This window comes from Elephas maximus, chromosome 19 (assembly GCF_024166365.1).
Source record: "Elephas maximus indicus isolate mEleMax1 chromosome 19, mEleMax1 primary haplotype, whole genome shotgun sequence".
Lineage (NCBI taxonomy): Eukaryota > Metazoa > Chordata > Mammalia > Proboscidea > Elephantidae > Elephas > Elephas maximus.
The window spans coordinates 10,625,794-10,653,237 of NC_064837.1; the positions used below are offsets into that span (position 1 = coordinate 10,625,794).

At 51.9% G+C, this 27,444-nt stretch overlaps 1 protein-coding gene across 6 annotated transcripts in view; it reads left to right on the top strand.

Moving 5' to 3' along the window:
• Positions 1-27,444, top strand: part of GAS7 (growth arrest specific 7) — a 287,340-nt gene that overhangs the window by 237,911 nt on the left and 21,985 nt on the right. For all 6 annotated transcript variants that reach the window (XM_049861524.1, XM_049861525.1, XM_049861528.1 and 3 more), the window contains 4 exons: positions 5,716-5,769; positions 16,437-16,526; positions 18,980-19,095; positions 22,371-22,445. In XM_049861524.1, the coding sequence (XP_049717481.1) occupies positions 5,716-5,769; positions 16,437-16,526; positions 18,980-19,095; positions 22,371-22,445 (335 nt within the window). The remainder of the gene's footprint in view (positions 1-5,715; positions 5,770-16,436; positions 16,527-18,979; positions 19,096-22,370; positions 22,446-27,444) is intronic.

Sequence of the window (27,444 nt, forward strand, 5' to 3'; positions counted from 1 at the left end):
GTATAAGAGTAGTGGGTGTCAGTTATCTAGTGCTGCTACAACAGAAGTACCACGAGTGGATGGCTTTAACAAAGAGAAGTTTATTCTCTCTCAGTCTAGGAAGCTACAAGTCCGAATTCAGGGTGCCCGCTCCAAGGAAAAGCTTTCTCTCTGTGTCGGTTTTGCGGGGAAAGGTCCTTGTCATCAATCTTCCCCAGGTTTAGGAGCTTCTCAGTGCAGGGATCCTGTGTCTAAAGGATGAGCTTTTCTCCTGGCTCTTGTTTCTTGGTGGTATGAGGTCCCCCTGTCTCTCTGCTGGCTTCTCTTTTATATCTCAAAAGAGATTGGCTTAACACACAACCTAATCTTGTAAATTGAGTCCTTCCTTCCTCATAAACATAACTGCCTTTAATCCTGCCTGATTAACATCGTAGAAGTGGGATTTACAACCCATAGGAAAATTGTATTAGATAACAACATGGTGGGCAGTCACACAATACTAGAAATCACAGCCTAACCAGGTAGGCAAGTATTTTGGGGGGACATAATTCAATCCGTGATAATGGGGAGACAAACTTTCTGGAACCATAGGCAAAGAATTAAAAAAAGAAATTATTACGGCCACTTGCAAACCTTTGCAGTACCAGAGGGAATCTGTGAAGCTATCATCTAGCTTTGACAATTACCGGCATTTGGGCAATCTTGTTTCATTTATATCCCCATCCCCTACCCCTAGCTCCCCGTTGGGTAGTCTTAAATTCCTGGCATACATATTGCTTTGATTGTATTTTAGAAGGTATCACTAAAAGGAAAGACAGAACCACAATACCATTGTCATACTTAAGAAAAAATCAATTCATTAATACCGTCTAACATATAATACATATTCAGATTTCCCAGTTGTCTCTAAATGTGTTTTGTAGCTGTTTTTCTCCCCAATCTAGAATCTTTTGAAGGTTCACACATGGATACATTGGTTGCTACGCCACTTTAGTCTCTCCCTTTGTTTTAAAACAACTTTACTGAGCTACATTTCACATGTAATTCATCCTTTAAAGTGTATGATTCAGTGGTTTTCAGTATATTCACGAAGTTGTGCAACCATCATCACAGTAAATTTTAGGATATTTTATCACCCCAGAAAGGACCTCCACCCCAAGCCTTAGGCAGCCACTAATCTACTTTCTGTCTCTTTAAAATGCCAAAAAACCCAAACACATTGCCGTCCAGTCGATTCCAACTCATAGCGACTCTACAGGGCACGGTAGAACTTGCCCGTACGATTTCCAAGGAGTGGCTGGTGGATTTGAACTGCCAACCTTTTGATTAACAGCCAAGATTGTAACCACTGTGCTATCAGAACTTCTATCTCTATAGATTTGCCTATTCTGAACATTTTATCTCAGTGGCTTCATCTGATATGTGTTTATTTTTTGACAGGCTTCTTTAACTTGTTACTGCGGCAGAGTCAGCTCTGACTTAGGGCGACTCCATGTACAACAGAACGAAACGTGGCTTAGTCTTGTGCCATCTTCACGACTGTCGATACGCTTGAGTGTAGTATATTGCAGCCGCTGTGTATTTTGAGTACCTTCCCACCTAGGGGGCTCATCTTCCAGCAGTATATTGGACAATAGTCTGCTGTCTTCATTGGCTCATTTCGACTGGCTCATTTTTGGAAGTAGATCACCTACCTGGCCTTTCTTCTCAGCCTGTCTTAGTCTGGAAACCAAAAAACCAGGCTCTGCTGAAACCTGTCCACCATAGATGACCCTACTGGATGTTTGAAATGCTGGTGGCCTAGTTCCAGGATCGTAGCAGCACGCAAGCTGCTGTAGTATAGATGGCTGTTGGTCTTTCACTTACCATAATATTGTCAAGGTTTATGCTGTAGCCTGCATTGGTACTTCATTCCTTTTTTTGTTGCTGAATAATTTATCCATTGTATGGATATACCACATTTTATCCATTCATCCATTGATGGGCATTGGGGTTGTTTCCACTTTTTAGCCTTTATAATGTTGCTGTGAACATTTGTGTCCATATTTTTGTGTGGGCATATGTTTGCATTTCTTTCAGATGTAACTAGGAGTAGAATTGCTGGGTCACATGGTAACCATATGTTTAACAATTTGAGAAACTTTGAGACTGTTTTCCAGAGCTCCTGCACCATTTTACATTCCAGCATTATATGAGGATTCCAATTTTTCTACATCGTCGCCAACACTTGTTGTTATCTGTCTTTTTGATTATCATCATTCGTCTGGGTATACGGTTTGGAAACCCTGGTGGCATAGTGGTTAAGGGCTACGGCTGCGAACCAAAAGGTCAGCAGTTCGAATCCACCAGGCACTCCTTGGAAACTCCATGGGGCGGTTCTACTCTGTCCTGTAGGGTCGCTATGAGTCGGAATCAACTCGACGGCAACAGGTAACTCCTAACGGTACTGGGTATAAGTGATGTTCATTGTGCTTTTGATTTGTATCTTCCTGGTGGTCCTGATATAAATGTTTGTGGACGAAGGGGGTCTTTCTGTTGTTTGCTGCCCTGCAAAGGATACCTGGAAAACAAGATACTGTCCCAGGTTCAAAGTAGAGAGATGGAGGAAGGAGTTACACAGGTTTGGGCTCTGATTTCTACTCCTCTGTTTATTAGCCTCGTGACCCTGAACAAATTAGTTACCTTCTGCAAGCCCCAGTTTCATCACCTGTAAAATGGAGATGATGCCACTTAACTTCCCGGAGGACTGAATAAGATTAAGTATGTCAAATGCCAGCCTGGTGCCTATAAACAAACAGTAATTAAACAGTCTACCACTCATCTGCCTGTCTGTTGTACTGTGGTGGCTTGCATGTTGCTATAATCCTGGAAGCTTCCAGACTAAGACAGACTAGAAGAAAGGCCTGGCAATCTACTTCCAAAAATGATAACAGAATATTGTCTGGTAGAGTGGTGGAAGATGAACTCCCTAGTTTGGAAGGCACTCAAAATACAGTGGCCACAACAATGAACTCAAGCAATCACGAAGGTGGCACGGGACCAGGCAACATTTCTTTCTGTTGTTCGCGGAGTCGCCATGAGTCGGCACCAACTCCACGTTAACTAACAACGAGTGAACAGTAGCTCTTGCAATGCGTCCTCTCTTGTTATCTTCCTCCTGCCTATCCTCATCACATTATCATCGACATCAATATATAGACAGGAAGGCTGTTGCCAAAGCTGCTGGGGCCCTCAGCCACTGTTGTCCACCCTGCTCAGCTGGAATAGGGACACAGATAGTGCTGCCAAGTACGTCCACAACAGGGAGACTTCTGAAAGCTGCAGAATCCATCGTGAAGTCGTCTTTCCCTCTCCCGGGCATGCATTTGCCAGGCCAGTGCCTCTGCGTGAAGGAGCCTCTGTATGGAGGTCTGTGCCATATCTTCTCCTTGGTGACTGGCCCCTGGGCTTCTGCCATGCTGTCTCTGTCTGCCTTCCTCCCCAGGCAGCCCAATTTTGGCAAGTGCTCTGGGGCAGAAGGAGCCCTGGTGGCGCTGTGGTTAAGCATTCCGCTGCTAGCTGAAAGGTTGGCAGTCTGAATCCACCAGCTACTTCTTGAAACCTGTGGGGCAGTTCTGCTCTGTCCTACAGGGTAACTGTGAGTCGGAGTCGACTCGACAGCAATGCGTTTGGTTTTGGTTTTTCTGGGGCTGAATTGCTATCTTGGGCAGATACAGGGTGGGCAAGCTGAATGAGTTGATTAATGAAAAAAGTGTATGGAAGCTGTAGTTGGCCACAAACTTGGTGTTGTCTCTTCACCTGTTAGAGGAGTTGCCGTGACTAGAGGAAGCCTCAATAAAACAAGAGAATGTAGATCGATTTGTCTCCCAAGTAAGGTCTTCAAACTCTGCACCAGGGGCACTGGCCCACCTGAGAATTGTCACATCAGAAGCTCTGGGATGTGGAACTGGGAATGTCCTGGGCAAGATCCTTGGTAATCCCAGTGCACCCAGAAGCTTCAGGACCATAGTAATGATCCATGTTACAGGCGGTGAAACTGAAGTTCGGAAAAGTTACATTACTTGACCAAGGTCTCAAGGCTAGTAAGTTCGTCTTCTTGTCTTAGACGTGGGTGGTCTGTAAGATCCTTTCAGCTGGACATTCTGTGGCTATCTTTTTTTTTTTTTTTTTCAGCTGACTTTACTTACTAGCGAAAGGGGGCCTGTGTGGGAGTAAAGACATGAAGAAGACAAAGTTGTTGTTAGCTGCCATCAAACTGGCCTCCAACTCATCAGGTCCCAAACAAAATGTTGCCCAGTCCTGTGCTATCCCATAAAAAAAAAAAAAAAAACCCATGATCAGTTACAAATGAGACTGTTGTGATCCATAGGGTTTTCACTGGCTGATTTCAGAAGTAGATTGCCAGGCCTTTCTTCCTAGTCCATTTTAGTCTTGAATCTCCTCTGACACCTGGTCAACATCATAGCAACACACAGCCTCCACCGACGGACGGACAGGTGGTAGCTGCCCATGGGATACATCGGCTGGGAATCAAACCTGGGTCTCCCACATGGAAGGCAGGACTTGTACCACTGAACCACCCACCACTGCCCCCAAGGAAGCCATAAGCAGGGGCTTGATCGAGGTCCCTATTTTTCCTGGTTAGCAGCTGGATTCCTGAGATGGGGCAACCCCACACTGCCAGTGCTTATCTGGCCGGGCTGTGCTGGTCTGAAGAGGGAAGGCTGCTGGGTCCCTTCAGACTTATTGGAGAAGCCCCCTGTGCCTCTTGTGGTTCTTTATCTACAAAGTCCTGACAGGCACTTCCTTACATGCTATTCAGAAAAAAATCAGAATGTATGACACTCACGGTGCCTTTGGGGGGTGAGGCTGCTTTTGAGCCCATGGGGTGCTCAGGACAGGAGTGGACATCACAGGTTCAGCCCGGGAGCTCTGGTCTTGACTCCTTCATGTGATTGTGAAGAGGGGAACAAACACGGCCCGAATTGCCCATCATCTGTGGGGAATAGGCTCTTAAAATGCACGTGGTGGTGTTTCAGCTAGCAACCCTTAATTTTCCTACCAGGAAATCCGAGGATGCTGGCCAGCTACTAAGGACCTGTGGGCTCAGAGGGGCTTGGGCTCTGGTTTTCTTACTGGTAACAAAAACAGGAAGACATAAAAAGGCAATCCAAAAACTGAACGAAAACTGCAAAGCAGCTTGCTCGGCTGGAAGGTGGGGCTAGGCAGCTGGCAGCTCACAGAGGTGATGGTGTGCCCAGTGTACAGGGCACGTATTTGGGGTATGATATTTTGGACCCTGGGGTTTCGGAATAAGATGTCATGGAAGGTGGTGGCCTACCAGCTGTTTTAACCCTCTACTCCCCGGTGGGTTCCGCAGGTTCAGGCATCAAGCATCTCACCGAACAGTTTGCCAGCAGAGGGCAGCTGAGGGGTTAACTCTCCAAATCACAGCTATGAGAAGAGGAGGGGAGACCTGGTTTGGAGCAATTATCAGAGCCTGTGCTGGAGGCTTCCTCCAAGTCGCCTGCACCCTGAGAGCTGGCGCGGGAGCAGGGCCAGGGATCGTCCCTCCTGCCCCCTCCCAGAATATGGTGACTTAGGAGTTAATGGCAGGCAGAGCATCCCCAAACTTCCCCAGCACCCTCACTTAGGGAGCCCGAATTAAAAAAAAAAAAAAAAAAAAAGGCCAGTATGGAGAACAGCTTTGGTGATGCTTCTTGCCTCTCTCCCCAGAACCTGGGATCCTCGTCACCAGGCAAGAAACAGAGCAAGGAAAGCACCATCACGGTAAGCGGGTCCGTGGATGCTCACAGGTCGGGCGGCATCCTGGGGGCATTCTGCACGGCTGGGCTGTTGCCATGGTGACGTGGTGATGCAGATGGCAGAGCCGTGCCCAACCTGGAAACCGCGAAGTTCCAAAGCTGGAATTTTGCTGAAGTCCTTTCTGGCTCTCGTGTCACTTCTCTCTGGTGGTTGACTGGGAGGGTGGTGGCTGGCATCCTGCAGAAGCCATTTTTCTGGGCGGGAGGGGAAGGCACTCGTGCAAGGGTGGCCTGGAGGGGGTGGATTCTGCTCTAGCAAGTGATGTGATGTGTAAATTACAGCCAGCGGGGTTGCTTTTGTGCAGGGAAACTTCTAGAGATGGCAAAGTTAGAAGAAAGAGAAACACCCTAAGAATAGAGCTCCTGGGAGTTGTGAGTGGAAGCAGGCAGCTTTCCCCCAGAGTGGCCAACCCGCCTCCCTCCCGGGACTATTCCAGAAGCCCGCCAAATCCCTGTGTGGAGGTGGAGGGCTTTTAGAGTCTCAGGAGGCTTCTCCCAGCCCCCTGCCCATCAGCCCTGTGTTCAGGGTAAAGTAGGGGGAGGAGAGTGGGAGCAGGATGTCAGTGACCCTCAACTTGGGGAAATGAGTCGTACAGTCGCTCACACAGCCAAGGACATGGCGACTTGAGAAGTAGGGTCCTGGCTTCAGTGTTTTGACCCAAGTAAAAAAAAAAAAATAATTTTTTTTTTTTATGGGAGAGCGCAGAGTCTCTGGGTGGTGTAAACAGGTCACAGCTCAGCTGCTGCCTGAAAGGTTAGTGGTCTAAGTCCACCCAGAGGCACCTCAGTAGGAAGGCCAGGTGATCCACTTCCAAGAAATCAGCCCTTGGAACCAGATGGAGCGCAGTTCTACTCTGACCCACATGGGGTTTCCCATGAGTTGGAACTGACTTGAAGGCACCTGGTACGGGATTGCTGGAAATGGGAATTCCGTCAGCATGCTCAGCCTTTCTGACTACCTCCCTCCACAGAGTTTGTACCAAGCGTGGGTCCCCTTTCCTCACAGGCTTAAAATCCTGCTGTGGAGGAAAGAGAGGGTCAGACAAGCGACGACGGCAATGATAAGTCGCTGCCACTCGGCACGAGCGGTGTTCCGAGTGGCTCGCTTACTTCTGCACTAGCTGTTTGAGGTGTAGGTAGTAGCAGCAACTTGGTGTGGTCATGGCGAACCTGGACCCTGATACCACAGTGTTAGTGACACACTGACCAGTGTACAACCGGGGGTGGGTTCCTTAACCTCCTGGTTTCTCAGTGTGCACATCTGTAAAATGGGGACATCATGGGTGTCTGTGTTACAGTGGTGGTGTAGGGACTAAATGGGAGTCCCTGCAAGATGTAGCTGGTTAATGCACTTGGCTACTAGCCGAAAGGCTGGCGATTCAAGTCCGCCCAGAGATGCCTCAGGAGAAAGGCCTGGCAATCTGCTTCTGAAAAATCAGCCATTGAAAACCCTACGGAGCACAGTTCTCCTCTGACACACATGGGGTCGCCATGAGTCGGACTCCACAGCACCTGGCTTGGCCAAGGGCTGAATGAGGCCATAAGGGTAAAGCCGTGGGGATAGTTCCTGGCACAGAGTAAGCATTCGATACCCGCTAGTGTCACCCCACCCTGAGGAGACAGAGTGGTCACTCACGGAAGGTCACACAGCAGGGAAGCGTCAGGATTCAAAACCTCTGCTCTTATCAGTTGGTCTCAACCCACCTGGAGCAAAGGAAAATGAAGACCGCCAAAGACACACGGTAATTATGAGCCTGAGAGAAAGGGCCACATAAACCAGAGACTACATCAGCCTGAGACCCGCAGAGCTAGACAGTGCCCAGCTACAACAGATGACTGCCCTGATAGGGAACACCACAGAGAATCCCCTGAGGGAGCAGGAGAGCAGTGGGGTGCAGACCTCAAATTCTCGTAAAAAGACCAGGCTTAATGGTCCAACTGAGACTAGAAGGATCCCGAGGTCATGGGGTTAGCCCAAGACAGGAACCATTCCCAAAGCCAACTCTTCAGACAGGGATTGGCATGGAATTTTTTTTATAGGATAGAAAATGATACTGATGAGGAGTGAACTTCTTGGATTGAATAGACACATGAGACTATGTGGGCAGCTCCTGTCTGGAGGGGAGGTGAGAAGGCAGAGGGGGTCAGAAGCTGGCTGAATGGACACAGGAAATACAGGATGGAGAGAAGGAGTGTGCTATCTCATTAGGGGGAGAGCAACTGGGAGTATATAGCAAGGCATGTATAAATTTTTGTATGAGAGACTGACTTGATAAACTTTTACTTAAAGCACAATAAAAATTAAAAAAAAAAAAAGAAAAAACCTGTGCTCTTGCCCGCCAGCAGTGCTGTCTCTGGAGCATGCCTGATCCAGTTCCTTGGGTCGTTGGCCCCTCTCACCTTCCCCTGTCTCCCCGGGGCCAGTGCAGGTTGCTCCCGAGGGCCGGGCAGAGTGGCTCAACCTGCTCAGACATGAATCCTTGGCACTGGCGGAGCTGATGGATGGGCCCAGAGGGCAGTGCCCGTTGTCACATTGCCGCAGATCACCCCAGAGTGCTGGGGCAAAGCGGGAGCTCCACAGAAGTTCCCTGAAGTCAGAGAAGAGGAGGAGAAAGTAAGAAAGGGAAAATACTAGAATTGTACCAGAAAAGAGAAAAAAGGAGAAACAAAAAGCTAAAAGCAGAGTGTGTGTGTCTTTCATGATATCGCCCGGGCTGCAGAGTGGGATGAGTCCTCTGCTAAGCCCTGTCCTTCAGCCTGTGCCTCGGGCTTTGTCCAGGTGGACTGGGTATGGTGCTCCTCAAGCCTGCACCCCTGCCCCCTTCTGCCTTACCTCTGGCTGTAATTCCCTCTTTCTTCATGTTGACAGTCTAAATCAGCGCATCTCACGGGGTAGTCTGCAAAGTGTAGTTGGCATCTGAAGCCTCCAGAACACTTGCTTAAAATGCAGATTCCTGGAAGAGACCTAGAGTCCCTCGTGGTGCGTATAGTTAACACACTAAGCTGCTAACATAAAGGTGGAGGTTTGAGTCTTTACAGAGGTACCTCAGAAGAAAGGCCTGGCAGCCTACTTCTGAAAAGTCAGCCATCAGAAGTCCTCCAGAGCACGTTTCTTCTCTAACAAACACAGGGTTGCCATGAGTCCGAGTTGGCTTAGCGGCAGCTGGTAACCCCAGACCTACAGTTAGTCTGTCTGGGGTCAGGCCTGGAAATCTGCATTTTAACCAACACCCCTGGGCATTTTAGATAAACACTCAGGTTTTGAGGGTACAAGAAAGGCCCTGGAGAATTTTTGGTGGGGAGGCTGTGCAGGGAGGCACTTGTTAAAGGTCACAGAGCAAATGAGGAACAGAACCCAGGCCTGGAACCTGGGTCTGAGCCAAGGTGCTTCCCAGCTCCCCACCTGGCTCCTGCACCCACACTTCTCTAGGCTAGAGGCCAGCTTCCTCACCAGCTAGCAGAGCTGAAAACTTCTATACCACCGCTCTTACCGTTTCCTTCCACAGAGCACTGGCTTCCCGGTACCAAGGCCTCCCTCTGGGTGCTTATCCTCCAGAGCTCAGGGCTCCAGCTCGCTTCCCTTCCCAGGAGGAGATGCTCAGAGGAAGGCAGGAAGGACAGCTCTGCTCCCAGGAGGCTGGGACACCAGCATCCATCTCCTTGGCTTATGGGGATGGGGTGAGCAACTTCTACCCTGTCTGCTTCCATGGAGCAGAAATTTCAAGTCCTCGCCACAAAGGATGGTGCATTCAGGCCTGTGTCTGGGTCTTGGAGCAATGACTGAGCTTGATCTAAAGCCCTGGCTCCTTACAGCGCACTCCATCTCCCCACCCTCCACCCCGCCCAAAGCTAGGCCCTGAAGGGGATGCCACTGCCCGACAGCAGGGGGCTGCGGGCAGAGCCTCAGCCTCACGGCGTTCTGGGCTGGCAGCTGGGCAGGGCTGCTTGACTGGGAGTGTGTAGTAGCAGCATGCAGCCTGTGGCACAAATGTGATACATCTGAATCTAAGGGACTTGAGGAGAAATGACAAATGACACTCCTTTCCTGGAAAGAGGAATTGGGAAACTCTTGTGATCTTCACAGAAGCCCTGGTGGCACAGTGGTTAAAGCTCTCAGCTGCTAACTGAAAGGCTAGTGGTTCAAACGCACCAGCTGCTCGCTGGGAGAAAGATGTGGCAGTCTGCTTCGGATTAGAGCCTTGGAAACCCTAGGGGGCAGTTCTTCTCTGTCCTATAGGGTCGCTGTGAGTCACAGTCGACTCGAGGGCAATGGGTTTGTGTGTGTGCATGTACGTGTGTGTGTGATCCTGAGGCTTGGCTTCCCACCGTGGCCTGTCTGGGGCTCAGGACCCTGGCTGACAGCTAGTGGGCTGAAGATGAGCCTTGGTGTCATTTCTTTCCTCTTCCACGGAGCCTCAGCTCTGGCTTCTTCCTCTCCCCCATTCTCCCAGATCAGCTTCCCTCCAGGAGAAAATTCAGGACCTGGTTGGCATGAACCCTTGGCTGCCAAACTGCATTTTCCTCTGTGCTGTGAGCAGGCTGGTCTGGTGGGCTGGCAAGAGGCTGCAGCCAACCCCCTTAGTCAGCCTCTGTGCTGGGTGGCAGTGGGGGCTGGACCTCAGGCCCCCCGACAGCAGACGCCCTGGGTGGGCTGCGCTTGGATGCTCTCGTGCCCTGCCCAGGGACCTTAACTGGGGCTGCTGCTCCCTGGGACCTCAGAGTTGTTCTGGGGGCAGCAGCCCTTGTGGTTCTGGCTGTCCCTGTGCAGGGCGGCCCTGTATGGGCCTGCAGTGGCACAGTGGGTACCAGCAGTCATGGGGGGGCAGGGGGTGGTCAGCAAGGAGTTGCCCACTTATCTGGGGGCGGGAGAGAACAGTCAAGTGAGAGAGGAGATGCAGCTGTTGCGGATGGTGATGTCGAGGAAAGTGAGGGCTGGATGGCTCTGGGGACACCCTATAGAGCCGTCCCCAGACAGCACACGTTATGGGGCACAGCTCCCCTCAAGCCCCTCATTCAACACCCGTTCCTACTGGATCCCCTGAAAACAGTGGGGGGAGGGGCTTGCATATCTGTGCCTCAGCATGTAGGAAAGGTTGTGTGGTGTAGGGTAAGAACTAGACCCAGCTGCCTGGGTTCAAACCCTGACTCCACCGTTCCCAGCTGTGTGACCTTGCATAGGTTATTTAACTTTCTGTGTCTCGGTTTCCTTGTCTGTAAAATGGAGATAATAACAGCACCCATCTTATAGGGTAGTTGTGAGGGCTAAATGAGTTCTTACACATGAAACAGAACAGTGGCCAGCATACAGTAGGTACTGTACAAAGAGATGTTGGCATCATTAGCTATTATTGGAGCAGGAAGTGGCTCCTTGGGACGACCCTGCTTGCCGACCAGGAGGTCTTGGGAGGAGGACAGGTAGTTCCTAGAGGTGCAGCTGGACCCTGGTATTAACTGCGTGAAAAATGTCACCCAGAAGGGATAGAAGTCCACACATGGAGGTTCTTCGGGGGCAAGGCCTCTCCTTCCTTCTCTTCCCTCCCTGGACGTTGGAGCCCTGCTGGATGGAGCCTGTGTTCCTCCCAGGGCGGCCTCTCCATTTCCAGCCCCTCTGACCCAATGGCACACAGCCTTGCCTTTGAGGCCTGGAGATCATAGAGGGACAAGACCCTGGTAGGACTAGTGGTCCAGGAATTCGGCGGCTGGCATCTGGGCCCTTCTCTGGCACCTTTTAGCTAGCTGCATGGTAGTGGCCGAGAGACTTGACTTCTCTGTGCCTCAGTTTCTTCCTCTCTGTGTGAGTTTGCACTAAAACCCAGTTGCCATGGAGTCGACTCTCACCCGTGTGTCGAAGAAGAACCGTGCTCCCTAGGGTTCTCAGTGGCTGATTCGTCAGAAGCAGATCACCAGGCCCTTCTCCTGAGGCACCGCTGGGTGGACTCAAACCTTCAAACTTTCAATTAGCAGCCCAGCATGTTAACTATTTGCACTACCCAGGGACTGCAGGTTTGCAAATAAACCTTTCGGCTACGATTGCTCACTGGACATCAACACGCCCCAGTGCGCTCACCGTCCCCCTCCACTGCCTCCTCCTGCCTCTCCCCGGAAGTGACTGCTCTTCTCTCATGTTTACTGTCTCAGGGGACGGAGTACTCCTCTCCACCCAGTCCGGTTAAGCCAGGGTTTCTCAACCTCGGCACTGTGGCAGGTTGGCTAATGCTTTGGCGGGCTGAGCCGTGCAGTCTAAGACCTTTATCAGCATCCCTCCCTGCTACCTGCCACCATGAGGGTAGCACCACTACCCCATTTGTTGTCACCATTTGTGACAACCAAAAATGCCGTCAGACATCACCAAATGTCCCCTCAGGGGCAAAATCACCCCTGCCTGAGAACCACTGAGTTAGCGTGGTGGTGTCGCTAAGCTGGTCTGCCAGATATCCCCTTGTTCTTCTACTTAAACAAACAAACAGAGTTGCCATCAAGTCAGCCTGACTCATGAAGCCCCCAGGTGTGTCCGAGCAGGACTGCGCTCCATGGGGTTCGCAATGGCCGAGCTTTTGGAAGTAGATCACCAGGCCACCAGGCCTTTCTCCCAGAGTGCCTCTGGGTGGACTTGAGCCTTCGGTTAGCGACACAGCACGCCATTTGCACCACTCAGGGGCTCCATTCTTCTGTTCATCCCATCTTCATATGCCAGCCCAAGCCAGTCCCCCAGGTCACTGTGGGGCCTTCTCCCTGGTTCCCACAGTCAGCATTCTCCCTCCAGTGTGTCCTTTACCCTGCAGTGGGAATGTGCACTCTGGATGGCACCCTGACTGTGACATCCTCCTGACAAAGCACACCCGTGGCCCCTCCTGCTTTCAGACCCTCGGGCATGGCCTGCAAGGCCCTCTTTATCCTCATTTTTGCCCCTTCCTGACTCTGAGCCCCAACCAGTTTGAACCATGGTGCGGATCCTCAGACCCTAGGCCCATTTTCTTTCTGCCACACTCCTTTCCTCTCTGCACCCCATGTCTGCCCAGGCCCTGCTCTTATTTGTCACCTGGACATCACTCTGTCTGACATTCCCTGTCTGACTCACTCCCCCTCCCCTGCCCTCAGCATCCCAAGCTGACCCCACTGCTAGGTTCATCCCAGAGGTTGTCATTACTTACTGACTCTCTGCCTTCCTCACTGGGCTGTAACATCAGGGAGGGGAGACTGCCTCTTGTATCTCTAGCGTGCAGGCATTTCCCCCCAAAAAATATTGAGCACCTGTTACATGCCCGGGCTGTCCCAGGTCCTGGGAACAATAGAGACAAACAGCCCTCCTCCTCTCTTGAAGCTGTCTGGCAAGTAAGAGACATGTTAAAGAAACAATCTCGAGGAGTCGTATGGTTAACAGTTGTGTGTGTACAAAGGGCTGGGAGGGTCTAGCCTAGTGCAGCTCATTCAGCAGATGTTCTGAACAGAGAGCAGACGGGCAGCTGGTCTACTGAGCAGCTTCGTGGCTGAGGGCTTGAGCTCTGTGGTCCACCAGACCTGGACTCAGATACTTCACTTCTCTGTACCTCAGTTTCCTCATGCAAAGTGAGGTAGTATTACCCAGTCAGTGAGATTCCTGGAAGGGTGACATGGGAATGCATACAAAGCCCTTGGCAGGGTACCTGAGTAGGGGCTCTGGCAGGGGACCCCCTTATTTCAACTGCCTCCCACGAGGTTAGCGAGGTGCCCACCAGGCCACCCACCAGGGGTGCAGGGCTCTGTGAAGATTCAGGGACACCCCTGTGGGATAGCTGAGAGAAACCCCTTCCAGAACAAATGGGATGACAGCCCATGGGCCCCTGGCCAGTCTACCTGGGGGCTGCTGTCCTCAGTGATAGAAGCAGTGAGAGGAACTGTCCTTGTCCTCCCTGTCCCCTGCCTTAATCCTCCTCCTCCAGCCAGATCTGCTCAGTGGCCGTTATGGGGCTGTTTGCCAACCCTTTACCTCCTAGACCCCTGACCCGTCTAGTCCTCAAAGCACGCCTCTCCTTAGGAGGCAGAAAGCATGTCATGTGGTGCCTTGAGGGCAAAGTCCTGCCTGTTCATCTTTATGTCTCCACATGGGGGCACAAGGCCTTCCTCAGGGGGTGCACCGGCTCCCTCATGTGTGAATGTCAACACTCGTTCTCAGGTGTGGTCCCAGGACCCTCAGGACCACCTGGGAACTTGTTAGAAATGCAGATTCTCAGGCCCTGCCCAGATGTGCTGAATCAGATACTCTGGGGATTGTTACCCACTGCTGTAGGGTCGATACTGACTTATAGCACAGAGGACAGAGTAGAACTGCCCCACAGGGTTTCCAAGCTGTAATGTTCACAGAAACAGACTGCCATATCTTTCTCCAGCTGAGCAGCTGGTGGATTCAGATGACCCACCTTTTGGTTAGCAGCTGAGTACTTAACCACTGTGCCACCACGGCTCAGGGATTGTTGTTAGGTGCTGCCAAGTTGATTCGGGCTCACTATGAGTCTGTGTACAACAGAATGAAAACTGCCCAGTCCTGTGCCCTCCTCACAACCGTTGCTACGTTTGAGCTCATTGTTGCAGCCACTGTGTCAATCCATCTGGTTGAGGGTCTTCCTCTTTTTTGTTGACTCTCTACCAAGCATGATGTCCTTTTCCAGGTACTGGTCCCTCCTGATAACATGTCCAGAGCGCGTGAGATGAAGTCTCACCGTCCTCATGTCTAAGGAACACCCTGGCTGTACTTCCTCCGAAACAGATTTGTTTGTTCATATATTCAATATTCTTCACCAACATTGTAATTCAAAAGCATCAATTCTTTTTTAGTCTTCCTTTTTATTCATTGTCCAGCTTTCGCATGCATATAAGGCAATTGAAAATACCACAGCTTGGGTCAGGTGCAGCTTAGTCCTCAAAGTGACATCTTCGTTTTGTGACATTTTAGAGAGGGGTTGGGGCCCAGGAACCTTTTGACAAGACCTCCAGGTGACTGGTGTGCACTCAGGTTTGAGAACCAGTGGCTGAGAACAAATAGAGGGGCTAAGTGGCACTTGGGAGTAGTCTCACCTGCCTGCAGGCCTCTCAGATGGGTAGGCTTGAAGCTGGCCAGGATGTGTGTGTTGGGGGAGCTGCCCCGGTACCACTTTACCTTAGTCTGTCTTCATGGAGGTGCCTGGGGTGGGCAGCAGCTTCCTCCTCTGGGGGCTACTCATCTTGACTTACTTGCCTCTGTCTTCCTGACGCTCCTATGGCTAAGCGTCCTCCTTGGAGCCTAAAGCTCTTCTTTGCTGGGACAGTATTTCCCCCAAGGAGAGGGCAAGCCTGGGAGCAGTGCAGGGGAAGAAGAGGAAGAAGGAAGAAGGTAAAAGATGGACACTCTAGAAGACATTGGGCTGTTGAATCTCTCAATGGAGACCCACCTCTGAGTCCAGCTTGGGAGTCAGCCTAAAATCAGGACTTGGGGAGACCGTTTCCTGATGCTGCCTCTATGAATTCCTAGGGCTGCCATAACAAAATGCCACACACCAGTGGCTTATAAGAACAGAATTTTATGGTCTCACAATAAGTCCACACCAATGTGTTAGCTGGGTCACGCTCCCTCCAAAGACTCTAAGGAAACATTCTTCCTTGTCTCTCCCAACTTGTGGTAGCCCCAGGTGTTCCTTGACTTATAGATACATCTTCGCATGGCTGTCCTTCCTCTGTCTCCGTGTCTGTTCTCCTCTTTCACAAGGACACCGCTCACTCGGATTGGATCAGGACCCACCACAGTGTTCCGGTATAACCTCATGTTAATTTAACTGGTAACATCTTCAAAAACCCTATTTCCAAACAAGGTCACATTCACAGGTTATAGATGTTAGGAGTTCAGCATAATCTTTCTGGAGAACACAGTTCAATCCCTAACCCTGGGTGTTGAGAAGTTGGTCCTCCCCTCCAACCAGTCTGCAGGCCAGTGTCACCTTGGGTGGCTGCAGACATAGCGTCGGGAGAAAACTCCCCACCGTAGAGAATCCCTCAGCTTCTACTTTGACCTTGGCAGAATTCGGTTGCTCATCTCCAGGGTGCTCTGGGTCCTCCCTGCCCCTGGTCCTTCCTGCAGTGTCATACTTCCATCTAAGTCAGTGGAAACCTCTGCCCTTACTTCATCCAGGTGTCAGTATCAGAGAGGGGGGTCTTTTCTTTGACTAGGACTTCTCCTGTGGTCTCCTCCAGGCACTGCAAGTGAGGCCTGGGTCCCTGGCAGCCTTGGGGCTGGTGGGGACCTAAGTTTACTTCCAGCTGCTGTCAATCTCTGAAACCAGAGATGGTGAGCTGGAGGTTCATGGCCTGATGCAGCTGGCCTATGAGTTCGTTTGCCTTACATGGTATCATTCTTGTTATTTTTATTTTAAACCTTTAATCAATTAACAAAACAGTTGCCGTCGAGTGGATTCCGAGTCATGGCAACCCCACGTGTGTCAGAGTAGAACTGTGCTCCACAGGGTTTTTGGCGGCTGATTTGTCTGAGGTAGATCCCTGCACATGTTTTATCAGGCTGGTTCCAAAGAAAGGACCCTTAGGACTGTTGCGTCTCCTCGGCCAACGTCTTCCCAGCTTCTCCCAACCATAAATGAGGCCATTTTCTCTCGTGTCCATGCCTTGCAGATAAACTGTGTGACGTTCCCTCACCCAGACACGATGCCAGAGCAGCAGCTGCTAAAACCAACCGAGTGGAGCTACTGCGACTACTTCTGGGTAAGTGGGGCCTCAGTTTCCCCCAGTGACCAGGAGTGCACACCTGGAAAGGGCAGGAGGGGCCTCTCCTCTTGAAACCTACAGGGCTGGCAGTAGATTTAGCACCCAGGGTGGCAGCATATGACCTTCATGGAGCCCAGGCCATTCCACAACCGAGGGAGCCAGTGGAGTTCTCGTTCGTGGCAATAAGTAAACCCTGGCCAGAGGGCAGGTGAGGTCATGGCGACTGCTGGACTGCTCAGTGAAGGCCACAGAATCCAATCAGCTTAAATGAATGAATCAGGCCCCACACTTGCCCTGGTGACCTTGGACAAGCCATTTCACCTCTTTGGGCCTCACTGTTTTCATCAAAACCACAATGAGGTTGGCTTTCAGGACCTGTAGCTGCCCTTCCAGCTTTAATAATTCTCTGGTTCCAGAACTTTGCCTAATACCCTGAGAAAGAATAAATAAAATAACTGCTTTTTCAGAATGGACCGTCTACCCCTTTTCAGATTTGCTAGCCGAGTATTAGGGCACAAGTACTTTTCGCTGTCTACCAAATCCCTCACCCCTTAGAAGATGCCCGTGGACTGTTACTGCCCCGGTCAGCGGCTCCTGCTTGGTTTCTTCCAGGGTGGCAGTCTGTGCAGAGGCAAGGACGTTGTGGAGAGGGCTCGGGCTCTGGTGTCAGATGGGCTCAGGGAGGTGAGGGTGGGGGCGGGGGGCAGGGACCAGAGTGTGCAAGACTTTCAGGCCCTGTAGATGCTTTGTAATGTCTCTGGGTGGTGCAGACAGTTAAGCACTTGGCTACTAACCGAAAGGTTGGCAGTTCGAACCCACTCGGGAAAACCTGGCGACCTGCTTCCAAAAGATCACACAGCTATGAGAGACCCTATGGAGCACAGTTCTGCTCGGCAACACACAGGGTCGCCGTAAGTTGGAGTTGACTTAACGGCAGCTGTTTGGGGCAGTCACTTCAGGTGTGATTCTGTGGGCAGCAGAAAGATACTGGAAGGGTTTAAGCAGCAACATGGCGGGATCTGATTTATAGGCATCATTCAGGGAGGACCGTGAATAGACTGGAGCCCTGATGGCGAAGTGGTTACGAGCTCCACTGCTAACCAAAAAGATCGGCAGTTCGAATCCACCCACTGCTCCTTGGAAACTGCATGGGGCACTTCTACTCTGTCCTGTAGGGTCCGCTGTGAGTCAAAATTGACTTGATGGCAGTGGAATTGACTCGATGGCAGTGGGCTACGAGCAGACGGGTGGACATACATAGGTGGGTGCAGAAGACCAGGAGAGGTGGTGGCGGCCGTGGAGGTGGAGAGAAGTAGCTGGGGTGGAAATGTTGGTCCTGAAGAGTTGTTCAGAAGAGAGTAGTTCAGGCCTGTACACGGGCATCGTGGAAGCTGGAGAGCAGTGTGGGGGGGCTGCCTAAGAGCCTTGGGGAGCTGGAGGGAGCTTGTGATCCTTCCACCTGTCACCAGGTCCTAAGAGAGTGAGACACAGTGAGATCCCGGCTTAATCCAAGCTCCCCAGGGACTCTGATATTTACTCTGGGTTGATGCAGACAGTTAACGTGCTCAGATGCTAGTGAAAGGTCAAAGATTCCAGTCCACCCGGAGGCACCACGGAAGAAAGCCCTGGTGTCTGTGGACATCAGCCATTGAGAACCCAGAGGAGCACAGTTCTGCCCTAACACACACGGAGTCACCATGAGCTGAAATCAGCTCAGTGGCAGCCGGTCACTAAGTGCTAAGCGCTGTGTTTATACCATCTCACCCTGAAATGCCCCTGAGGGGAGTGGGGTGACATTATTTTCCCAGTGTTGTGGATGAAGAAGCTCAGGCCTAGGGTGAGTAAAGGACTTCCCCGAGGTCACCCAGCTGGGATTTCAACACTGGCAGCAACCAGTCCTTCTCCTCTCTGGCTTCCCTTCAACCCACTTCCCACCCTGGAGCCACATCGATCTTTTTTTCCCACCGCGATCCTTTATGCATGTGCGCTGGGAGGTGTCAGCGCCTAGCCAGTGCAAGACGCTGATAGGGGGCAGGATGGCTTCAGGTCAGCGGCGCCTGCCCCCACGGTCACAGACTGTTCCAGCTCAGAGTCAGACGCCGAGATTCCCCAGACGGTAGAGCCAGCCCCAGCAGCTAACTGGTTGGCAGCAGTCGGCAGTCAGACATCGAAGCCTGTGCTCCCAACCTCTCCTCTTCCCCACCATCTTTCCCAGGTCAGGAGGGTTGAGGGGCATGGGCTTCGAAGATGCTTCAAAGTGGCTGGCCGCGACTGTGAGGGTTTAAGTGTGGAAAGCCCATGGCTCAGGGCTGGGGCTTCAGGGGAGAGAAGGGAGCGGGGCAGCCATGGCTGACGATTTGGTCCTCGCTCTTGAGCTGCCCACACCCCATTCTCCCCGGCTCCAGACAGCGCCTGTCACCTAACCTTTCATGCTTCTGTATCTTTTCTAGGCAGATAAGAAGGACCCGCAGGGCAATGGCACCATGGCTGGGTTTGAGCTGCTGCTTCAGAAGCAATTGAAGGGCAAACAGATGCAGAAAGAAATGTCCGAATTCATCCGGGAAAGGTGAGGCCTGGGGCCCCTTCCAGCTCTGGAGGCGGTGACCATGCCCACTGCGGCCCCTTTGCCTGAGGGGAGTGAGCAGCAGGTGTGTCCGGTGCTGGGGACGTGGGGATGCGCATGGGCCACCCAGCACAGGGCATGGGTAGCACTAAGGGGAGCCCAAGACTGGCGTCAGAGACGTGTGGCCCCGGGACAGGTATGCCAGCAGACGTGCTGCCTTGGCCTGTGCAGTGATTTCGAAGATTTTGAACCAGCATCTGAAATCTGGACATCTAGTATCTCCTGAGAAAGCAGAAGGTCTGGCGATAGCCACTCTGCATCCCTCGTGCAGCAGTTGGCTGGAGCTGAGTAGCAGCTGCCCCCTAGAGAGGTGCTGTGTGTTTCCAGTTTGCCATAGTCTCCACCACTCCCTGCTGTCCCCCACAGACTGCTTTGCTCTTTACTTGCCTTCCTGGAGTTCATTTGAAGCACCTGATCATAACAAAAAAGAGAGCGTTAACTTTCAAGTCAACTTTGAGCCAAAGATGTCCCAGACCTGGGGTACAGAATCCGCCCACCCCTTCTCACACACACCCCATCATCTCTGTCTCCAGGGAGCTCAGTCTCATGGGGGAGTCAGACAAGTAAATTATGATGAGCACAGGAACGATGTTAGTGGTTTGTCCCAAGACTTGGGAACACGGATGGGAGAACAATGAATTTAGCCTGGTGGAGTCTGCTACAAAAGGCAGTTTTATGAGACTCTTGAAGGCAGAGAAGGACGAGATGGCATCCTTCTCGATCTCCCTCCTTCCCCTCCCGCCTCTTTCTGAGTTCTGAGGATTTGTTAAGCACATGGCATGCACACAGCCCACACGTGCGCCCCACACAGTGTAGACACATTCTCCTCACACCTGTGTACACAGTCTTCACACACATATGAACACACCCCACACATGCACCCCACACGGCATATGCAATACTCCTCACACGTGTGCACACACCCCACACATGCTCCCTACATGGTATATATACATACTCCTCACACGTGTATACATACTCTTCAGTGTGCACATACTCCTCACACACGTGCACACGCCCCACACATGCGCCCCACACAGTGTATACACATACTCCTCACACCTGTGTGCCCAGTCCTCACACACATGTGCACGCAGCCCACGCATGTACCCCACACAGTGTCTACACATACTCCTCACACGTGTGCACACATGCCCCACACCAACACATGGATGTATGCACACATGCACACTTTGCCATTCACATGCACAAGGACACGTGTACACCTTACACACGTGTACACACACACACACAAGGTATACTGGAAATATAACACATAGTAATGTTTTTTTAAATATTTATAAGAATACTAACCCTAGTAATAACGTTTGAGCACTTTAAAGCAGCCCCTTTCTTTAGGAAGGACTCTTCTGTTTGCATAATCAAATCTTTATTTTCTGACCATTAAACTAGTAGGAATTGAGAGGTTGCTTGGCTTAGGTAGGAGAAAATGATAGCAGAACATCAGGAAATAGGACGATGGCTATAAGAAGCCAAGTTTGAACACGCTTTCATACAAATGCCGTGCTATGGAATGACCAGAATCTGCCATTTTGGAAAGCTTTGGTCTTTCTTAAGAAAATGCAGACCGTTTAACGTTTCTCATTCCATCTTGGAATCCTGGAGGGAGGGCCTTCCCCCGCAGCAGAGATGCAGAGGTGGGACTCTAAGGGACTGGTTTGCTGTGGCCTCAGCACAGAGAAGTGGGGGTGGGTGGTGAGGAGGTGAGGGCGACGGGGGCTCCTGGAGGCAGGCAGCCACCTCATGTGCCGGGCGCACGCATTTGGCCTCTGTGATGTTGGCGTTGAGAAGCCTCTGACGGATTTCAAAGCAGATGTGTGACATGGTTACATCTGTATTCTAGAGAGGCCTCTTGGTCACTGTAGGAGGGAAAGAGAGGCTGCAGGCTGGCCACCTGTGTCACCCTGGGTGGCGGCGGGGGGGGGGAGGGCTCGAGAAAGCAGAGGGAACCAAGAGGAAGTGCTAAGGCAGGAGGTAAATGGCAGATAGACTTGAGAGGCCTTGTGAGCAACCTGGAGGCTGAGGGCAGAGCAGTAGGCAGGCAGCTGGACTCTGTCTTTTGTGAACCTATCAGTGTTAAATCCCACGATAATTATTCCCCAGATGCTGCTGGAGTCCTTTGTCAGGTGCCCCATCTGTGTCATTTGGCACATCCTTGCACTCCCCGCCCCACCTCCCTGACACCCAGGCACTGGCTGCCTGAGCACCTGGGGCAGGGGGGCGGGCACATGCTGCAGCCACAGAGCTCTGGTGCTTTCGCTGCTGCAGAGCGATGGACCAGGCTGTCTGAGGCCCACCTCTGAGCTGGCCCAGGGTCTCACGAGCACCGTGGCCCAGGGCACGGCTTAGGTAGCGCACAGTACCTCTGACAACACAATTAACCCGGATATGCCAGCTAATACCAAACATCCCTGGAGAGCTGTCATGAAAGCGTGTCAGGGGTCTGCCTGCTGGGAGCTAAATCTAAGGCAAGTTCCCTCTCGGGGAAATGGAGGGGGCTGCAGCTCTGAGCACTGCCTGGTTTCCATGGAGATACGTGTGCCCTGCAGCCTTGTCAGTTAGACACACTGGGAGTGATGGACCTTCGGGAGATGTTCCCCCCACCGACTGCAGAGGGGCCGAGGCATCTCTGAGGGTCTGAACCCAGAGTTTGGAAGGGAATGGGGACGGCACTGGGGCATCTGTTGTGGTCCCTCACGGGTTGTGTGTATTCACTTAAGGGTGTCCCATGTGTCCGACCCAGTCCTGGGTGCTATGCAAATGACGGTTTTTCAGTCCTAGCCATCAAAAAGCCAGTTGCCATCAAGTCAGCTCCAACTCATGGCAACCCCACGTGTGTCAGAGTGGAAATGTGCTCTGTAGGGTTTTCAGTGACTGGTTTTTCAAAAGTAGATCACAAGGCCTTCCTTCTGAGGTACCTCTGGGTGGACTCCAACCTTCAAACTTTTGGTTAGCAGCTGAGCGTGTTAACCATGGAAATATCCCATTTTGCAGGTGAGGAGATAGAGGTTCGGCCAGTTTTATTCATTTATTTATTCAAAAAAAAAATGCCTGCTGTGTGTCAGGTGACAGACAAAGCCCACACACTCACAGGCTTTAGCATCTAGCTGATTTGTTCCACAGCGAGTGACAGGACCGCAGTTCCAACCCATGATCTCGCCCCAGGAGCTTACGTGTTGGGTTTTCTCCCCTCACAGGATAAAGATTGAAGAAGAATATGCAAAGAACTTAGCTAAGCTGTCTCAGAACTCCCTGGCGGCCCAGGAGGAAGGGTGAGTTGGGAGGGGAGTGGGGGGCGGTGACAGGACACTCAGGAAGGGGCTCCCTTTTCGTTTCATGTCTCACTGGTCGCTGCCAGGGTCCACCTTGGATGGGGAAGTCCCTCTAGGCTTAGCTCATGGTGGCATCCATGGCTCAGGACAGGCACTTATGGCTCAGGTATATACTCATAGCTCAGGACAGGCACCCATAGCTCAGGACGGGGACCCATGGTGCAGGATGGGCACCCATGGATCAGGTGGGCACCCAGGGCTCAGGGCAGGCACCCAGGGCTCAAGGTGAGTGCCTCCACAGTGTCTTCTCTCTAGTGGCCAAAGACCTTCTGCCAGTTGCCAGAATATGTCAGAACCCTCTCTGCCTGTTCCTTGGTAGCTGGACACCAGCCCCCCAGATGTCCACCCCAGCTACCCTTTCTCTGAGGCCAGGGTGGTAGGAAACTGGGTGTGAGAAGGTTCCGTACCCAGCCTCGTTTAGAATCCTTTCTGTGAGCCAGACTCCCAAGCATCCCAGCTCCAGCTGTGATAGTCCAGACCTCATTGGATGGGGCCTGGGCTAGGGGAGGCTCCACCTGACCCTCACAGCCACAGAGTGATTCCTAGCGGGAGAAAGACTTCGACTTTCTTTGCTCCTTCTGTTCAAAAAGAATCTCAGGAAGTTAGAGCTGAAAGGGTGCCCAGAGGGCCTCTCTTTGTCCCTACTCCCTCCAGTGCCATCTCTGAGTTCCCCTACAACAAGAAATGGACCCCCAAAGAAGAAAGACATTCCCTTGGGGTGTGGGGTGACTCTCGGAGAGCCGTTATTTTATACCAAAATCCTTCAGGGGGCAGAGGTTTTGCCAACCAAACACGGCTTTGATTAATCCTCTGCCTGGGCCGGCTGTGCAGCCAAGCAGCATGTACCGAATGGTTTCCACCAACCCAGCCGGCCACAGGGCAGCCAAGCGGGGCCAGTGTCTCTTCCAGGGATGTAAATGGGGTTCGCACCCAGCCCTCTTCTGCTGAGTGCACAAGCCTGAGATGAAGGCAGGAAAGGAGTCGATGGGGGATCTCCCTTTCTGCCTGGGAAGGGGCCTTCCTAATTCTCTCCACACCCTGTAGTCGTTACTGTGCCACCCTAGAGTCTTCCGGCTTCCACCTCCGTGGCCTGGGCCGCATCCAAGGATGCTCTGTGCAGGCAGCATACACAGCATATGCTCCCAACCCAAGAAGCCCAGCCCCACGACGCAGGCCTGCACCCCCACGCCGTCCACACACATGCAGACAAACACACAAGAAGCCCAGCCCCACGACGCAGGCCTGGACCCCGACGCCGTCCACACACATGCAGACAAACACACAAGAAGCCCAGCCCCACGACGCAGGCCTGCACCCCCACACCGTCCACACACGTGCAGACAAACACACAAGAAGCCCAGCCCCACGACGCAGGCCTGCACCCCCACGCCGTCTACACACATGCAAACACACAAGAAGCCCAGCCCCACGACGCAGGCCTGCACCCCCACGCCGTCCACACACGTGCAGACAAACACACAAGAAGCCCAGCCCCACGACGCAGGCCTGGACCCCGACGCCATCCACACACGTGCAGACAAACACACAAGAAGCCCAGCCCCACGACGCAGGCCTGCACCCCGACGCCGTCCACACACGTGCAGACAAACACACAAGAAGCCCAGCCCCACGATGCAGGCCTGCACCCCCACGCCGTCCACACACGTGCAGACAAACACACAAGAAGCCCAGCCCCACGACGCAGGCCTGCACCCCGACGCCGTCCACACACATGCAGACAAACACACAAGAAGCCCAGCCCCACGACGCAGGCCTGCACCCCCACGCCGTCCACACACATGCAGACAAACACACAAGAAGCCCAGCCCCACGACGCAGGCCTGCACCCCCACGCCGTCTACACACATGCAAACACACAAGAAGCCCAGCCCCACGACGCAGGCCTGCACCCCCACGCCGTCCACACACGTGCAGACAAACACACAAGAAGCCCAGCCCCACGACGCAGGCCTGGACCCCGACGCCATCCACACACGTGCAGACAAACACACAAGAAGCCCAGCCCCACGACGCAGGCCTGCACCCCCACGCCGTCCACACACGTGCAGACAAACACACAAGAAGCCCAGCCCCACGACGCAGGCCTGCACCCCCACGCCGTCTACACACGTGCAGACAAACACACAAGAAGCCCAGCCCCACGACGCAGGCCTGCACCCCCACGCCGTCCACACACGTGCAGACAAACACACAAGAAGCCCAGCCCCACGACGCAGGCCTGCACCCCGACGCCGTCCACACACATGCAGACAAACACACAAGAAGCCCAGCCCCACAACGCAGGCCTGGACCCCGACGCCGTCCACACACGTGCAGACAAACACACAAGAAGCCCAGCCCCACAACGCAGGCCTGCACCCCCACATCATCCACACACGTGCAGACAAACACACAAGAAGCCCAGCCCCACGACGCAGGCCTGCACCCCCAAGCTGTCCACACACGTGCAAACACACAAGAAGCCCAGCCCCACGACACAGGCCTACACCCACACGCCATCCACACACTTGTAGACGAACACAGGGATAGCACTCACCTGTGCACCACACGCATCTGTGGTTCTCATCTACAACCTACGTGGGTGCTGCGCACTGTCCCCACGCATGTACACATTAACCCCACGCACATGCCCACATGCAGGCTGTGGGGTGGGAACATGTGCCCCCTCCACAGACACACACACACACAGACGTGCAGCTCAGCTCTTTGGCACTTATACACAGTTGGGGGCATTTAATACACTCCAGCGTGCAACTTTCAAAGCGTAACACTGAAGCCTCGAAATTTGGGGCAGCCCAGGAAGATGGGGGTGGGGGAGACCTGAGCTGCTTTTGTAACTTGAGAGCCGTGTCCAAATGAGATTTCCCAGGACACGTGCTCATGGGTAAATGAACAGAATTCCATTATGTCCTCTGCCTTCAGTGGAAAGGAACAGGGATTTTGGTCTTTCCTGGCTGGTAGTTGTGATAGGAACATAGGAACATGCATTTTGCTTCAGTATGCAGTAGATTGGATCAGAAATGTATTACAAGTCCCCCCCGCCCTTAATCTCTTTAACTGATGTAAAATCCCTCTTCAAGTGAGAGGATTTTCTGCTTTTTTCTAAATTATGAGGTGGCTCCATGTGGCCTGGAATAGTGATGGGGGACATGGAAGGAGAAGTGTGCATGGGAGATGTATTGCTGCCTCTGTTAGTTGTCAGGTGCTGTCTAATCAGTTCCAACTCATAGTGACCCTGTGTGCGACAGAACGAAACACTGCCCGGTCCTGCACCATCCTCACAACTGTCGTTACGTTTGAGCTCATTGTTGCAGCCACTGTGTCAATCCATCTCATTGAGGGTCTCCTTCTTTTTCACTGGCCCTCTACTTTACCAAGCATGATGTCCTTCTCCAGGGACTGGTCCCTCCTGACAACATGTCCAAAGGATGTAAGATGCAGTCTCGCCATCCTCCCTTCTAAGGAGCATTCTGGCTGTACTTCTTCCAAGATAGATCTGTTTGTTCTCCTGGCAGTCCGTGGTATATTCAGTATTCTTCGCCAACACCATAATTCAAACGCATCAGTTCTTCTTCTGTCTTCTTTATTCACTGTCCAGGTTTCACATGCATATGAAGTGATTGAAAATACTGTGGCTTGGGTCAGGCACACCTGAGTCCTCAAGGTGATATCTTTGTTTTTTAACACTGTAAAGAGGTCTTTTGCAGCAGATTTGCCCAGTGCAATATGTCGCTTGATTTCTTGCCTGCTGCTTCCATGGCTGTTGATTGTGGATCAAGTAAAATGAAATCTTTGACAACTTCAATCTTTTCTCTGTTTATCATGATGTTGCCTATTGATCTAGTTGTGAGGATTTTTGTTTTCTTTATGTTGAGGTATAATCCATACTGAAGACTGTAGTCTTTGATTTTCATCAGTAAGTGCTTCAAGTCCCCTTCACTTCAGCAAGCAAGGTTGTGTCATCTGCATGTGGCAGGTGTTAATGAGTCTTCCTTCCTTCCTGATGCCCCGTTCTTCCTCATAAAGTCCAGCTTCTTGGATGATTTGCTCAGCACACAGACTGAATAGGTATGGTGAAAGGATACAACCCTGACACACACCTTTCCTAATTTTAAACCATGATGCCCATGGACCCACCTGAATATATATGTTTTTTCAGTTGTTGTAGTAAAATTACATGTAACAAAGCATTTGCCATTCCAACATTTTTTGCATGTGCAGCTCATACGTTTGCCTTGTGGTGTAGCCGTCACTACTATTTGTTTTCACATTATCTTACTCAGTGCCCCCTAAGCAGTGACTCCCCTTTTCCCCTTGGCTCCCACCTCTGGTACCTATACCCGTTGCCATTGAGTTGATTCCAACTCATAGTGACCCTACAGGACAGCGTAGAACTACCCAAGGAGCGTCTGGTGGGTTGGAACTGCCAACCTTTGGTTAGCAGCTGTAGCACTTCTGGTACCCAACCCAGTGCCGTCCCTAGGACAGAGTACACTTCTGGTAACCACTACGAACTTTTTGTCTCTGTACATTTGCCTATTCCGTACAAATGGGATCATGCAGTATTTGTCCTTTTGTAACTGACTAATTTCGCTCAGCACGATGCTTTCGAGCTTCATTCGTGTTGTGGCGTGCGTCAGGACTGCGTTTCTCTCCATGGCTGTGTAGTATTCTGTTGTGTGTCAGTACCACGTTTTATTTATCCATTCATCTGTTGATGGACATTTAGGTCATTTCCATCTTTTGGCTATTGTGAATAGTGCCACAGTGAACACTGGTGTACGTGAGTATCTTTTTTATACACTTTATTTTTTAGAGCAGTTTTAGGTGCCCAGGAAAATTGCAGACTACAGCGTCCCATGTACTCTCTCCCCCTGCACCGTTTCCCGTTATTAACATCTGCATTCCGACCTGCATT